General features: G+C 38.8%; 1 protein-coding gene across 3 annotated transcripts in view; it reads left to right on the top strand.

The window, feature by feature from the left end:
• Positions 1 to 14,793, top strand: part of LOC126272627 (ATP-dependent RNA helicase DHX30-like) — a 268,564-nt gene that overhangs the window by 212,799 nt on the left and 40,972 nt on the right. For all 3 annotated transcript variants that reach the window (XM_049975586.1, XM_049975587.1, XM_049975588.1), the window contains one exon: positions 4,541 to 4,776. In XM_049975586.1, the coding sequence (XP_049831543.1) occupies positions 4,541 to 4,776 (236 nt within the window). The remainder of the gene's footprint in view (positions 1 to 4,540; positions 4,777 to 14,793) is intronic.

Raw genomic sequence — 14,793 nt, 5'->3', positions numbered from 1 at the left:
ATAATAACAATAACAACAACAACAAGACAACCATAAGCAAATTCTTTTGGAATATAATTAAATATATTTAATAACAGTATATTAATGGCAGGCACTGCCTGTTTATTGCCCTAGTGGTAGGATTACAAGTGTAAACATGTACAATTTTGTGACTTTAAAGCATCTAGGCCAGAGGGGACACAGACTAACAAGTTTTAATCTGAATAGTATAGACTAACTACAGGGAACTGTCTATGAACTTCACAAAATATATCATATATGTATCATGTCAATATCACTGCAAAAGTAAAGGTCATGGCTGTCTTAGATAAAAACCAGTTAGTGCAAAAATAGAAATAGAAAACAAGTTCATAAAGCAACTAGACAGATTTAAATTTTTAGGGATCATGTTGATGTACAGAGGAGATCTAGATCAAAAAGACATAATTTTGACATTCAGTTACCTAAATGGTACCATAAGAGGTTCTATTCAGAATAAAGTAACATCAGAAACTCATTTTAAATTTTATTAAGTTAGTCAGTACCATCACACTTTTTGGAATGAACCATGGGTAATTAAACTACAAAAGAATTCTAGATATTAGGAAGGAATATTTGAAAAACAGGGATATGCCATCTGTTACATCATCATCATCATCATTATTTAAGACTGATTATTCTTTTCAGCGTTCAGTCTGGAGCATAGTCCCCCTTATAAAATTCCTCCATGATCCCCTATTCTGTGCTAACATTGGTGCCTCTTCTGATGTTAAACCTATTACTTGAAAATCATTGTTAACCGAATCCAGGTACCTTCTCCTTGGTCTGCCCCGACTCCTCCTACCCTCTACTGCTGAACCCATGAGTCTCTTGGGTAACCTTGCTTTTCCCATGCGTGTAACATGACCCCACCATCTACGCCTGTTCGCCCTGACTGCTACATCTATAGAGTTCATTCCCAGTTTTTCTTTGATTTCCTCATTGTGGACACCCTCCTGCCATTGTTCCCATCTACTAGTACCTGCAATAATCCTAGCTACTTTCATATCCGTAACCTCAACCTTGTTGATAAGGTAACCTGAATCCACCCAGCTTTCGCTCCCATACAACAAAGTTGGTCGAAAGATTGAACGGTGCACAGATAACTTAGTCCTGGTACTGACTTCCTTCTTGCAGAAGAGAGTAGACCGTAGCTGAGCCCTCACTGCATTAGCTTTGCTACACCTCGCTTCCAATTCTTTCACTATGTTAACATCCTGTGAGAATATGCATCCTAAGTACTTGAAACCGCCCACATGTTCTAACTTTGTTCCTCCTATTTGGCACTCAATCCATTTATATTTCTTTCCCACTGACATTACTTTCGTTTTGGAGGTGCTAATCTTCATACCATAGTCCTTACATTTCTGATCTAGCTCTGAAATAATACTTTGCAAACTTTCAATCGAATCTGCCATCACATTAAGTCATCCGCATATGCAAGACTGCTTATTTTGTGTTTACATATCTTAATCTCACCCAGCCAGTCTATTGTTTCCAACATATGATCCATAAATAATATGAACAACAGTGGAGACAGGTTGCAGCCTTGTTTTACCCCTGAAACTACTCTGAACCATGGACTCAATTTACCGTCAACTCTAACTGCTGCCTGACTATCCATGTAAAGACCTTTAATTGCTTGCAAAAGTTTGCCTCCTATTCCATAATCTCATAGACCAGACAATAACTTCCTCCTAGGAACCCGGTTATATGCCTTTTCTAGATCTATAAAGCATAGATACAATTCCCTGTTCCACTCATAACACTTCTCTATTATTTTCCGTAAGCTAAAGATCTGGTCTTGACAACCTCTAAGAGCCCTAAACCCACACTGATTTTCATCCAGTTGGTCCTCAACTAATAATCGCACTTTCCTTTCAACAATACCAGAGAAGATTTTACCAACAACGCTGATTAAAGAGATACCTCTGTAGTTGTTACAATCTTTTCTGTTTCCACGTTTAAAGATTGGTGTGATCACTGCTTTTGTCCTGTCTGATGGAACCTGTCCCGACTCCCAGGCCATTTCAATTATCCTGTGTAGCCATTTAAGACCTGACATTCCACTGTATTTGATGAATTTCAACTTAATTTCATCCATTCCAGCTGCTTTATTGCACTGCAATCTATTGACCATTTTCTCCACTTCCGCAAACGTGATGCTATTTCCGTAGTCATTCCTATCGCATTCTATCTCGAAATCTGAAACATTACTGATCGTATTTTCACCTACATTGAACAACTGTTCAAAATATTCCCTCCATCTGCCCAAGGCATCCACAGGATTCACCAGCAGTTTTCCTGACCTGTCCAAAATACTTGTCATTTCCTTCGTACCTCCCTTTCGAAGACTGCTAATTACACTCCAGAATGGTTTTCCAGCAGCTTGACCCATAGTCTCCAACCTGTTTCCAAAGTCTTCCCAAGATTTCTTCTTGGATGCTGCAATTATCTGTTTGGCTTTGTTTCTTTCTTCAACATAACTTTCTCTGTCTACCTGAGTTCTAGTATGTAGCCATTTTTGATACGCCTTCTTTTTCCTTTTACAGGCTGCCTTGACTGTGTCATTCCACCAAGCTGTTTGCTTCATCCTACTTTTACACACTACTGTTCCAAGACATTCTTTAGCCACTTCTAGTGCTGTGTCCCTGTACCTTGTCCATTCCTTTTCCAATGACTGTAATTGACTACATTCAACTAACTGGTACCTTTCTGAGATCACTGTTATGTACTTGTGCCTGATTTCCTTATCCTGAAGTTTCTCCACTTATATCCTCCTACATATGGACCTGACCTCCTGCACTTTCGGCCTCACAATCTCAATTTCACTGCAGAGTAAATAATGATCAGTGTCATCAAAGAATTCCCTGAATACACGTGTGTCCCTCACAGTCTTCCTGAATTCCTGATCTGTTGTTATATAGTCAATGACAGATCTGGTTCCCCTGCCTTCGCAAGTATACTGGTGAATGTTCTTATGTTTAAAAAAGGAGTTTGTGATTACTAAGCCCCTACTAGCACAGAAATCCAAGAGTTGTTTCTCGTTCCTGTTGGCCTCCATATCCTCTCCAAATTTACCCATAACCTTTTGATACCCTTCTGTTCGATTTCCAATTGTGGCGTTAAAATCGCACATGAGAAGAACACAGTCCTTGTCCTTTACTCTAACAAGTACATCACTGAGTGCCTCATAAAAACTATCCATCTTACCTTGATCTGTCCTTTCACAATGCGAATATACTGACACAATCCTAATTTTCTTGCTAGACACTGTCAAATCTACCCACATCAGTCATTTGTTTACATACCTTATCGCAACTACGCTGGGTTCCATTTCTTTCCTGATGTAAAGCCCTACACCCCATTGTGCTATTCCTGATTTGACTCCTGACAGGTAGACCTTGTATTCTCACACTACCTCTTCTTTCTCACCCCTTACCCGAATGTCACTAACAGCTAAAATGTCCAGCCCCATATTACTTGCAGCCTCTGCCAGCTCTACCTTCTTCCCAGAGTAGCCCCCATTGATATTAATAGCTCCCCATCTCATTACCATCTGTTTGCCAAGTCGTATCTTAGGAGTCCCTGGTTTGTTAGTTAGAGGTGGGACTCCATCACCTCCAGAGGTCCGAGGCATTTTGCTCTGATTGTTGCCAGCATCATATTTAAAGTACCAGGGAAGCAGGTTGCTAGCCTTACTTGCCCCAAGTCCCATTGGGTTTTACCCCTAACGGTTGAGGGACTAACTGGTGGATTTGGTAGTTTTTGGCGTATGAGCACAAAGGTGACGACGACTCAGAATATGTCCGAGATGCCCAGCCTTCTTCCAAAGTAACTTGTATCCCGACTGTCGAGACTACTTACTTGGCCACTCATACATTGCCCGTGGTTCATGAACTAGGACATGACTACCGGAACCCACACCATGAACCACATATTATAGAACTAAAAGTTCGAGAAATTAATAATAGTTTATGCAGACTGCGCAGAATGTTTCATACTATCCTCAAAATTACTTACTTTTGATTTTTTAACCTCTTACTCGACACTTTTTTGAGCCCAGGAAATTGTTACATACAGCCACCTGTGTAGTAGAGGTGTATGTAAACCTACATTCTTGGTGAAGCTCAGTAGTGTGTAATCTCTCTCCAACACTGAATAATTTAATACAGCTCATATACACTGTTCAGGCTGTCAACATACCTTGAAGACCTATTTCCAATTTAGAACGTGCAACACAGTAACAGATACTGATTTCTCTAATGTGCCAAGAGCAGACTACTTTGATTTTAATTACAGTTTTGTTTTATTTCACAGTAAAACTATTTTTTATATACATGCATAAGGCTTATTCTTTCATTTCCTTAAGTCCACAGATATATAGGTGGTGCAAAACTCTTGTAAGCAGCTTATGAGGATTTCATGGAGTTTATTTTTAAAAATGCAATGAATTTTCAAACATTAAAAATATTCTTCTTATTACTGCTTGATTCCACTAAAGCAGAAAGCATTTTTCCAGGTGTACACAACCAGTGCTTACCATTACAACAGTTCTCAGTGGAGAAGTGGATCTATTTCAAGGTGCCCTCACAGAAAAGGATAACATCCGTGAAACTAAAAGAGAGCACCATCCAACAAGTGATCATATTGCCCTGTGGAAAATACATAGAATGCTATGGCAAATGAAAACTGGGGATTTCAGAAGCCTTTGTCAGCATATGAACATAAATGTTCCCAGCATTGACCTTATTGCCAGTGAGTATTATAATCTTATCACCAGTTTCACAAAGCAAGGCAATCTCATCTTTGTTGTATTGTTTTCTCCCTTGTATTTAGCTGGAAAAAATAAAAGAATAATGCTAAACATATGAATTTTCTGTTATTGCATTATTCTTCTTCTTCTTCTTCTTCAATGTAAGTTGGTCTCTAGCAGAGGGGTGACAACAGATTTAATTAATAAGTAAATTGTATAAATAATAAGAGTAATGTATCAATACCAGAGCAAAAAAATTGCTACTCACCATATAGTGGAGATGCTGAGTCGCGATAGGCACAACAAAAAGATTCACCAATTATAGCTTTCGGCCATTAAGGCATCTCCACCATATGGTGAGTAGCAACTTTCCTTCTCTGGTATTGTTACATTCCATCCTGGATTTTCCATTGTTTGATAAGAGTAATGTGTGTCATTCTCACTAATGAAGCTCTAAATTGAAGGTCATTGGTCCATTCTGCTTTAAGATGAGTAGGAATAAAGTTCTTAAAAAACCCTCTGTTTAATTCTGAGATAGAGGGCTAGTGTACTTAAATTACAAAAGCAGAATTTATGTTAGCTTTTGCATAGGTATGTTCAAGACTCACTACAGAACCATTTCTAAACAACTTAGATAATACATTAGAAGTCTTGTAACATCTGAGATTAATTAATCGTTGTGTCAAACATGTACCTATAACTACTGCACAAGATTTTGACATATCAAATGTATATACTTTACTGCCTATCTTGGTGTAATTCTGAGTTTTCAGCACTGTGACAAATGTAGTAACTGAAAGCCCAGCAGTGCTACACAGGAACTAAATATTAATTCCCAACACAGAATGGAATGGAGGATGGTCAAGCTAGTGGAAGGGATTCTGTCAGTTGGCCATCAGGAAAGGCTATTATGAATAAATATTGTGTAACTGCACTGGAAGTATCTGTTGAAAGTAGTGAACTGAATACCCAAAATGTTGAATTTCAATGCCTTACTTTATGCTCTTCTCAGTGTTATCAATGTAATCACTCTTAATATTGTCTATAACTTTCACCCACTTATTTCATACCCAGCGGAGCTGTTCCTCACACATTTTTGTAAAATTTAATCTTTTAATATCTGCCCCAGTTTATTAAAGTATATCGTATTCAGCAACATATGAATGGATGCAATTGACAACGGGCAACTACAGTTATGTAGAGGAAAAATGGGTGGTGAACCACTATCTTATGCAGATTTTCATTTACAAAAAAGTGCCACTTACTTTGTTGTCCCAGAAATTGCCATTCAACTTTTATCTGTTCGTGGCAGCTGCGCATGTAAATTTTTGTACACAGTTAACATCTTACATTTGGATTTCTTGGTTATCAACTGGCTTCTGATGTCACATCATTTGAATGTAGTTGTATAAATGGACATTTCAAGAGTATATGTCTGTCTTAGTCATTCCACAAATGATGCTTTTCATATAATATTGGAGGAGAGAGAACTCATGCCTATCATTAGTGCCGTTGAGGGCATTTGTCCTTAAGTAGTATTTTTAGTCTCTCACAGAAAAAAAATGAAAACCTACATCCTGTGGACATGATGATCAGTTATGCATGTTGTAACTGGGCAGTACTACAGGGATGTCCTGAAAACATTTGAAGTCCATATCAGGAGCAAAACCACATTTCCATGAAGGAGGCTGGATGCTGCACCACGATAATGCACGGCCGCACATTGATAATGTTGCTGTTGAGTATCTTGCAAAAATCAGTTTGAAGTGCATCCCTCACCCTCCCTATAATCTGAATTTAGACCCATGTGATTTTCTTTCTATTCCCTAACATGAAGAAACGCCTTTGTGGCATTATCAATCATGAGAAGAAGTGGTGAAGGCTGCGGAGACGATTTTGAAGGATGTCTCAAAAAATGGTTTCCAGCATGTATTTGAAGACTGGCAGAAACACTGGGACAAGTGCATTACATCCATGGGGGACTACTTTGAGAAGGACTATCAAAATTATGAGGATGAGCAAAGGTATGATGTCAAAAAAAAAATTATAACCATTCTTCACTGAACAGTCCTCGTATTTGGAGTTTTCCATCGAAACATAAGAAGTTTGTTAAGTAGGAAAAATGAGCCTCTCATTTCACTTCAAGGCATGGAAAAGTCTGTAAGTAATTCTATGTGTGTGCTTTGGATAGCAAACCATAATTTGAAAGTCACAGAAATCAAACCGATGCATCTAGACAAATAAAAGTTTGTATAACTTACGCCTAATATGAGAAAACAGGAAAAGATTATATGCCCAAAAAGTGGAATAAACTCTCTCACCAAGGACCTAAATCAGTACTGTATAAAACAGTGCTGTGAGTGCTGTACTTCATTGATAGACTTGCAACCCTGCAAGATAATAGTTTTGAAAGTGGCTATTGACAAGAGTGAATTCAGATGAAATGGGACCCATCAATGATTATATTAGTGTGTGAGACACATACTATTTAGGACTAATGAGGATATTGTACATGAACGACAAAGGGAGCATGAATGGTAACAGATTTGTTTGACCTGCTGAAAAACAACAGGGTGTATGCGACCCGGGACAACCGGGATATCCAGGAAAAACCCCGGAATTTTTTCATCCGGGAGAAAACCAGGAATTTCTTAGAATTCCAGGATATTTTTGTTTTGTTTTAGTTTTCAGTTAATGTTTTGTAATTTTGACTGGTAAGAAATAATACTCTGACAAAGGATATTACTGCATCCCACTACTGCAGAATAGAATTGCAGCAATAAAACATGAATGAGAGGAAAAAACTAAAATAAAACTTAAGTTGCAAAGGAAATGCGCCATGTACACAACAAAACACAGTGCTCATACAAGCGTCTGCCAGTAGAAAAATGTGTCAAAGGCTTTAGGAAGACTATGCAATGCTTCATAACAACGAACTGCCGCCGATGACTATGACGTTAAAACTGATTACATTAGATTAGTGTGGCAGTTGTGAGCGGACCCATGCACATGCACAGTTGAGTCTTGCATGTACCTTCACCCGCTTCGGGCTACAAAAGTGTGGCTGTTAGCTGTACAAGCAAGCAGCAAGATGCTACCCAGAAAAATTGTACTGTCGCGCGCAAGCTGCCATATTCACTGGGAGCAAACTGGGGTATCTGCTTCGGGAGGCAATTTCAGTTAAGCATTAATTGCCTTGCAGAACAGTGAAGTTATTTTTGTTGGTTTTCTAAAGAAATCTTTTCCGCTGAGGCAGTCAATTTATTTGAAATGAAGTGTTTAATTCCGCCAGCCGAAGTGGCCATGCGGTTCTAGGCGCTGCAGTCTGGAACTGCGAGACCGCTACGGTCGCAGGTTCGAATCCTGCCTTGGGCATGGATGTGTGTGATGTCCTTAGGTTAGTTAGGTTTAACTAGTTCTAAGTTCTAGGGGACTAATGGCCTCACAAGTTGAGTCGCATAGTTCTCAGAGCCATTTTTTGTTTAATTCCACATTATTGGCCAGTTTCCACTGTTTGCTGCATTTCAAAAGAGCATGTTTTCAACTTATAGCATGTATGACATTATGCCACAATTAAAAAGGAAAATACAAAACTGGTACTCCAAGAAAATTTACAACCGAATCTGGACACATGAATGTGCACTTTAAGCTGAATTATGCATTTTAGTATGGTTCACGGAATTCCTCTGATGCCTTGTTTCTTTTATGACATAATGTAAAATCTTTTAATGTTTTACACCTACAAACGTACGGGCTTCTGCATCATTCTAGCTGCACAAGCGCGGTGACACCTGTTATCCGGTGTTCTCTGGCAACTGCTGAAACAAATATAGTGAATGATTCATTGAAAAAGCATTACTTTCAAAGTAAATTTCCTTTCATGCAAGATGAACGAAGTGCAAGAATGTGTGATGAATTTCTTAAATCACAGAGCATTTGGCTCTCATTTAAAAATCGGTATTTAAGGATGACCAGATTGAAAAATTTTCGAGCCCAGAAGATTAGACATTTATGTCGGTATTAAAACTTCTACTGGCACATTTGTGTGATGTATCTTAAAGTGTAATACTCGCAAAAAAAATCAACATTATATGTGAAAGTTTAGCTTCTCTTGCAGCTTATTAACTGTGGAGACCAATATTATTTGTGAAAGCTCTGCTTTTCTTATAGCAACACCATGCATATTAATGTACACCATTAACTTTTCCTATTTGTGTGCACGCGCTTCTTAACAGTGATAATACTATTGGCTGACTCCATCACGTGTCCTAAGCTCTGAATATCCGCTGTATCAGCTGGCGAAATCACACGACATGAGCTATGACTGGCTTACAAAAGTGCATCGCATCTAGATTTCAATGCTTCGGAAAGTAACATGTGGTGTTTGGTGGAATTCGAATTTATACTTTCGTAATATGAAAATAGGCAGCGTAAATGGTCTTTTTTGTGAGATTTGTTTTCTAAAGGGCTCAGAAATTCCCCGCCAGTGTATAAAACAATAACCATCAAAGAACTGATAAGTTTTACAGTTCTGAGGAATAGTATATGGTCACTTAACACAGAAAAAGTGTATTTTCACCCAGTAGAAAGTGTGTTTTTTAACTGGGGAAAACCCAGGAATTTTTTTCCTTGTCCGCATATACACCCTGAACGAGAACTGCCAGATATCTGGAGATAGACACCCAGTGCTCTCTGAAAGGGTTTGCACAAAATTGCAAAACGCTGAATTCAGGAATGTAGAAAAATAGCTATTCTTTTAATGTACATATGCATCCTTTAATAGATATATAGCAGTCTAGAAGTAAGAACTTCTGTCATTAACTTAAGTAGCTTAGCACCAGTCATAAGTTTTACTGAACTTCACAGGCATAGCATACAGTAGACGTGGAATGACTGAATAAATGAGTGTAGGCTGCAGGCAAGCGATTTAAAATGTTTGTCCACAAAAGTAAAAGTCCATTCACTGGGAACACAGAAACTAGCCTTAGTGGGAATTCGTTGGTGGTCAGGATTGTAGATGTTGGATAGCATGTAGAAAGTGGCTGTCCATGGTGTGATGATATTGGGAAGGTAGACAATGATGCAACAGCAAAGAGACTTTAGAAAGAGGTAGTCATTTTATAAAGGAGCTAGTTAGTTTCATGTTCCATGGATCACTTTGCAGGTGGTGGGTGGGGTTAAGGCAGGGAGGGGGGGGGGGGGGGGGGTTTAAACAATATTTGAACACAGATCTCCCCCCTTGCAGTGCAACACTGTAACCACAACGCTGTGGCTACAAACATTTGTTCAATGTTACAAATATTGAGATTGGACCATTTACTGCTTCTATTTCACTTCATCCTTCACAGTTCAGTACACCTTCTTCCTATCCAATGGGCCATATTACATCTAATTCTTCCTGCATTCTTTTGGTTAGATAGACATCCATTATTTGACTATAGAATCAATCCCATATAACTCCAATTTATCTAGGAGAATTCTGTGATTCACACAATCAAATACCTTAGTTTGGTTACAGAAAATACCAGCCAATGCTGTTTTATTATTTAATGGCTGTAAATTTTGACGAGAGAATACACAACTGGTAAACACAGTACAGCACCTTTTCTGAAACTCAAACTGCGATTTTCTGAGGATATAATAATTGCTAAGGTGAGATACCATCTAGAACACATCACCTTCTCGAAGATTTTGGAAAATGGCAGGAGTGATACAGGTTGGCAGTCATTGACATCTCTCTTATCACCTATATTAGAGATGTTTAACATGATAATATTTCAGTCTCTCTGGTGAAATGCCTTGAGTTAGTGATGCATAACAAAGTTCAGGTAAGATTTGGCTTATTAATGGGAACAAATCTTTAGTACATTATTGGGAGAAAAATCATCAGAACCAGATGAGCTTTTATTTTTGAGAGAATGTGTAGTTTTCTTAATATTGGAAGGAGAGGTTGGTGATACATTCCTATGATTGAATTTTATGAGAGTAGCTGTTTTCACATATGTTTCGCTTTTTCTCTTGAAGTGTTTGTCCCTATGGTTTTACTATATTTAAGAAATGCTTATTAAATATATTCGCCACAGTGACTAATCATTTATAGCCCATCCATTCAGTTCAGTTGTGGTGTTATCATATTCTGTGTCAGGTTGTCCTGTGTCTCGTTTCACTACATTCAATATAGCCTTAAGTCTGTGGTCGGTATTACTGATTTCTGACAAAATAGGTGCATGAGAGTAAAGATCATATTGGACTTCTTGGATGGTACCGATGCACTGTTCGTAGATGGATGTGTTGGATAGTTGCTGAAGCCCTGTGGTTAACAGTTACACTAAAAACTTAATTAGCACAGGGTCAGTTTTGAAGTGAAGAATGATAACTGTTTATACAGTTGTGATGTTAATTTAAATTTAATTGAAGAGTGGTGTTGGAAAGTGAGGTGAGGCAAGATTGAAAGTTAAAAATTGTCACAAGGTCATCAGACGACTGTTAGATTCGAGGTGGGGAGGATCTTTATTCCTCTCAACAGTCTTTACAGCTACTTGTTTTATTTATCAGCTTCATAACCCATCTTGCCTTATGCTTTGCCCACACAGTGACTTATCAGCTTCATAACCCATCTTGCCTTATGCTTTGCCCACACATTGAGCATATGCTTGTTAATTCTGGTAGGAATCTATGTTGAAAGTTAGAAAGTTTCTTACTATGTCTAATGATGTGTCTGTCTAATGATCAGCACCATCTCTGTTTACTCAATAGCAAATAGGTATCATGCACATACTAAAAAGACATGTGAAGTTTGTATCTAGTGCCTAATTATTATCTTATTATAATTGCTGGAAAAGATGCTACACCAATTGTTATTTTCTTTCTGAATTTTAATGTTTAGGATTGTCTTGTTGTTGTTGTTGTCTTCAGTCCTGAGACTGGTTTGATGCAGCTCTCCATGCTACTCTATCCTGTGCAAGCTGCTTCATCTCCCAGTACCTACTACAACCTACATCCTTCTGAATCTGCTTAGTGTACTCATCTCTCGGTCTCCCTCTACGATTTTTACCCTCCACGCTGCCCTCCAATGCTAAATTTGTGATCCCTTGATGCCTCAAAACATGTCCTACCAACCGATCCCTTCTTCTAGTCAAGTTGTGCCACAAACTTCTCTTCTCCCCAATCCTATTCAATATCTCCTCATTAGTTACGTGATCTATCCACCTTATCTTCAGTATTCTTCTGTAGCACCACATTTCAAAAGCTTCTATTCTCTTCTTGTCCAAACTAGTTATCGTCCATGTTTCACTTCCATACATGGCTACACTCCAAACAAATACTTTCAGAAACGACTTCCTGATACATAAATCTATATTCGATGTTAACAAATTTCTCTTCTTCAGAAACGCTTTCCTTGCCATTGCCAGTCTACATTTTATATCCTCTCTACTTCGACCATCATCAGTTATTTTACTTCCTAAATAGCAAAACTCCTTTACTACTTTAAGTGTCTCATTTCCTAATCTAATTCCCTCAGCATCACCCGATTTAATTTGACTACATTCCATTATCCTCGTTTTGCTTTTGTTAATGTTCATCTTATATCCTCCTTTCAAGACACTGTCCATTCCGTTCAACTGCTCTTCCAAGTCCTTTGCCGTCTCTGACAGAATTACAATGTCATCGGCGAACCTCAAAGTTTTTACTTCGTCTCCATGAATTTTAATACCTACTCCAAATGTTTCTTTTGTTTCCTTTACTGCTTGCTCAATATACAGATTGAATAACATCGGGGAGAGGCTACAACCCTGTCTCACTCCGTTCCCAACCACTGCTTCCCTTTCATGCCCCTCGACTCTTATTACTGCCATCTGGTTTCTGTACAAATTATAAATAGCCTTTCGCTCCCTGTATTTTACCCCTGCCACCTTTAGAATTAGAAAAAGAGTATTCCAGTCAACATTGTCAAAAGCTTTCTCTAAGTCTACAAATGCTAGAAACGTAGGTTTGCCTTTTCTTAATCTTTCTTCTAAGATAAGTCGTAAGGTCAGTATTGCCTCACGTGTTCCAACATTTCGACGGAATCCAAACTGATCCTCCCCGAGGTCTGCATCTACCAGTTTTTCCATTCGTCTGTAAAGAATTCGCGTTAGTATTTTGCAGCCGTGGCTTATTAAACTGATAGTTCGGTAATTTTCACATCTGTCAGCACCTGCTTTCTTTGGGATTGGAATTATTATATTCTTCTTGAAGTCTGAGGGTATTTCGCCTGTCTCATACATCTTGCTCACCAGCTGGTAGAGTTTTGTCATGACTGGCTCTCCCAAGGCCGTCAGTAGTTCTAATGGAATGTTGTCTACTCCGGGGGCCTTGTTTCGACTCAGGTCTTTCAGTGCTCTGTCAAACTCTTCACGCAGTATCGTATCTCCCATTTCGTCTTCATCTACATCCTCTTCTATTTCCATAATGTCCTCAAGTACAACGCCCTTGTATAAACCTTCTATATACTCCTTTCACCTTTCTGCCTTCCCTTCTTTGCTTAGAACTGGGCTGCCATCTGAGCTCTTGATATTCATACACGTGGTTCTCTTCTCTCCCAAGGTCTCTTTAATTTTCCTGTAGGCAGTATCTATCTTACCCCTAGTGAGATAAGCTTCTACATCCTTACATTTGTCCTCTAGCCATCCCTGTTTAGCCATTTTGCACTTCCTGTCGATCTCATTTTTGAGACGTTTGTATTCCTTTTTGCCTGCTTCATTTACTGCATTTTTATATTTTCTCCTTTCATCAATTAAATTCAATATTTCTTCTGTTACCCAAGGATTTCTAGCAGCCCTCGTCTTTGTACCTACTTTATCCTCTGCTGCCTTCACTACTACATCCCTCAGAGCTACCCATTCTTCTTCTACTGTATTTCTTTCCCCTATTCCTGTCAATTGTTCCCTTATGCTCTCTCTGAAACTCTGTACAACCTCTGGTTCTTTCAGTTTATCCAGGTCCCATCTCCTTAATTTCCCACATTTTTGCAGTTTCTTCAGTTTTACTCTACAGGTCATAACCAATAGATTGTGGTCAGAGTCCACATCTGCCCCTGGAAATGTCTTACAACTTAAAACCTGGTTCCTAAATCTCTGTCTTACCATTATATAATCTATCTGATACCTTTTAGTATCTCCAGGGTTCTTCCACGTATACAACATTCTTTCATGATTCTTAAACCAAGTGTTAGCTATGATTAAGTTGTGCTCTGTGCAAAATTCTACTAGGCGGCTTCCTCTTTCATTTCTTAGCCCCAATCCATATTCACCTACTATGTTTCCTTCTCTCCCTTTTCCTACACTCGAATTCCAGTCACACATTACTATTAAATTTTCGTCTCCCTTCACTATCTGAATGATTTCTTTTATTTCATCGTACATTTCTTCAATTTCTTCATCATCTGCAGAGCTAGTTGGCATATAAACTTGTACTACTGTAGTAGGTGTGGGCTTCGTATCTATCTTGGCCACAATAATGCATTCACTATGCTGTTTGTAGTAGCTTACCCGCATTCCTATTTTCCTATTCATTATTAAACCTACTCCTGCATTACCCCTATTTGATTTTGTGTTTATAACCCTGTAGTCACCTGACCAGAAGTCTTGTTCCTCCTGCCACCGAACTTCACTAATTCCCACTATATCTAACTTTAACCTATCCATTTCCTTTTTTAAATTTTCTAACCTACCTGCCCGATTAAGGGATCTGACATTCCACGCTCCGATCCGTAGAACGCCAGTTTTCTTTCTCCTGATAACGACATCCTCCTGAGTAGTCCCCGCCCGGAAATCTGAATGGGGGACTATTTTACCTCCGGAATATTTTACCCAAGAGGATGCCATCATCATTTAATCATACAGTAAAGCTGCATGTCCTCGGGAAAAATTACGGCTGTAGTACCCCTTGCTTTCAGCCGTTCGCAGTACCAGCACAGCAAGGCCGTTTTGGTTAATGTTGCAAGGCCAGATCAGTCAATCATCCAGACTGTTGCCCCT

Source organism: Schistocerca gregaria, chromosome 5 (assembly GCF_023897955.1).
Source record: "Schistocerca gregaria isolate iqSchGreg1 chromosome 5, iqSchGreg1.2, whole genome shotgun sequence".
Taxonomy (NCBI): domain Eukaryota; kingdom Metazoa; phylum Arthropoda; class Insecta; order Orthoptera; family Acrididae; genus Schistocerca; species Schistocerca gregaria.
This window is presented reverse-complemented; position numbering and strand designations above follow the sequence as displayed.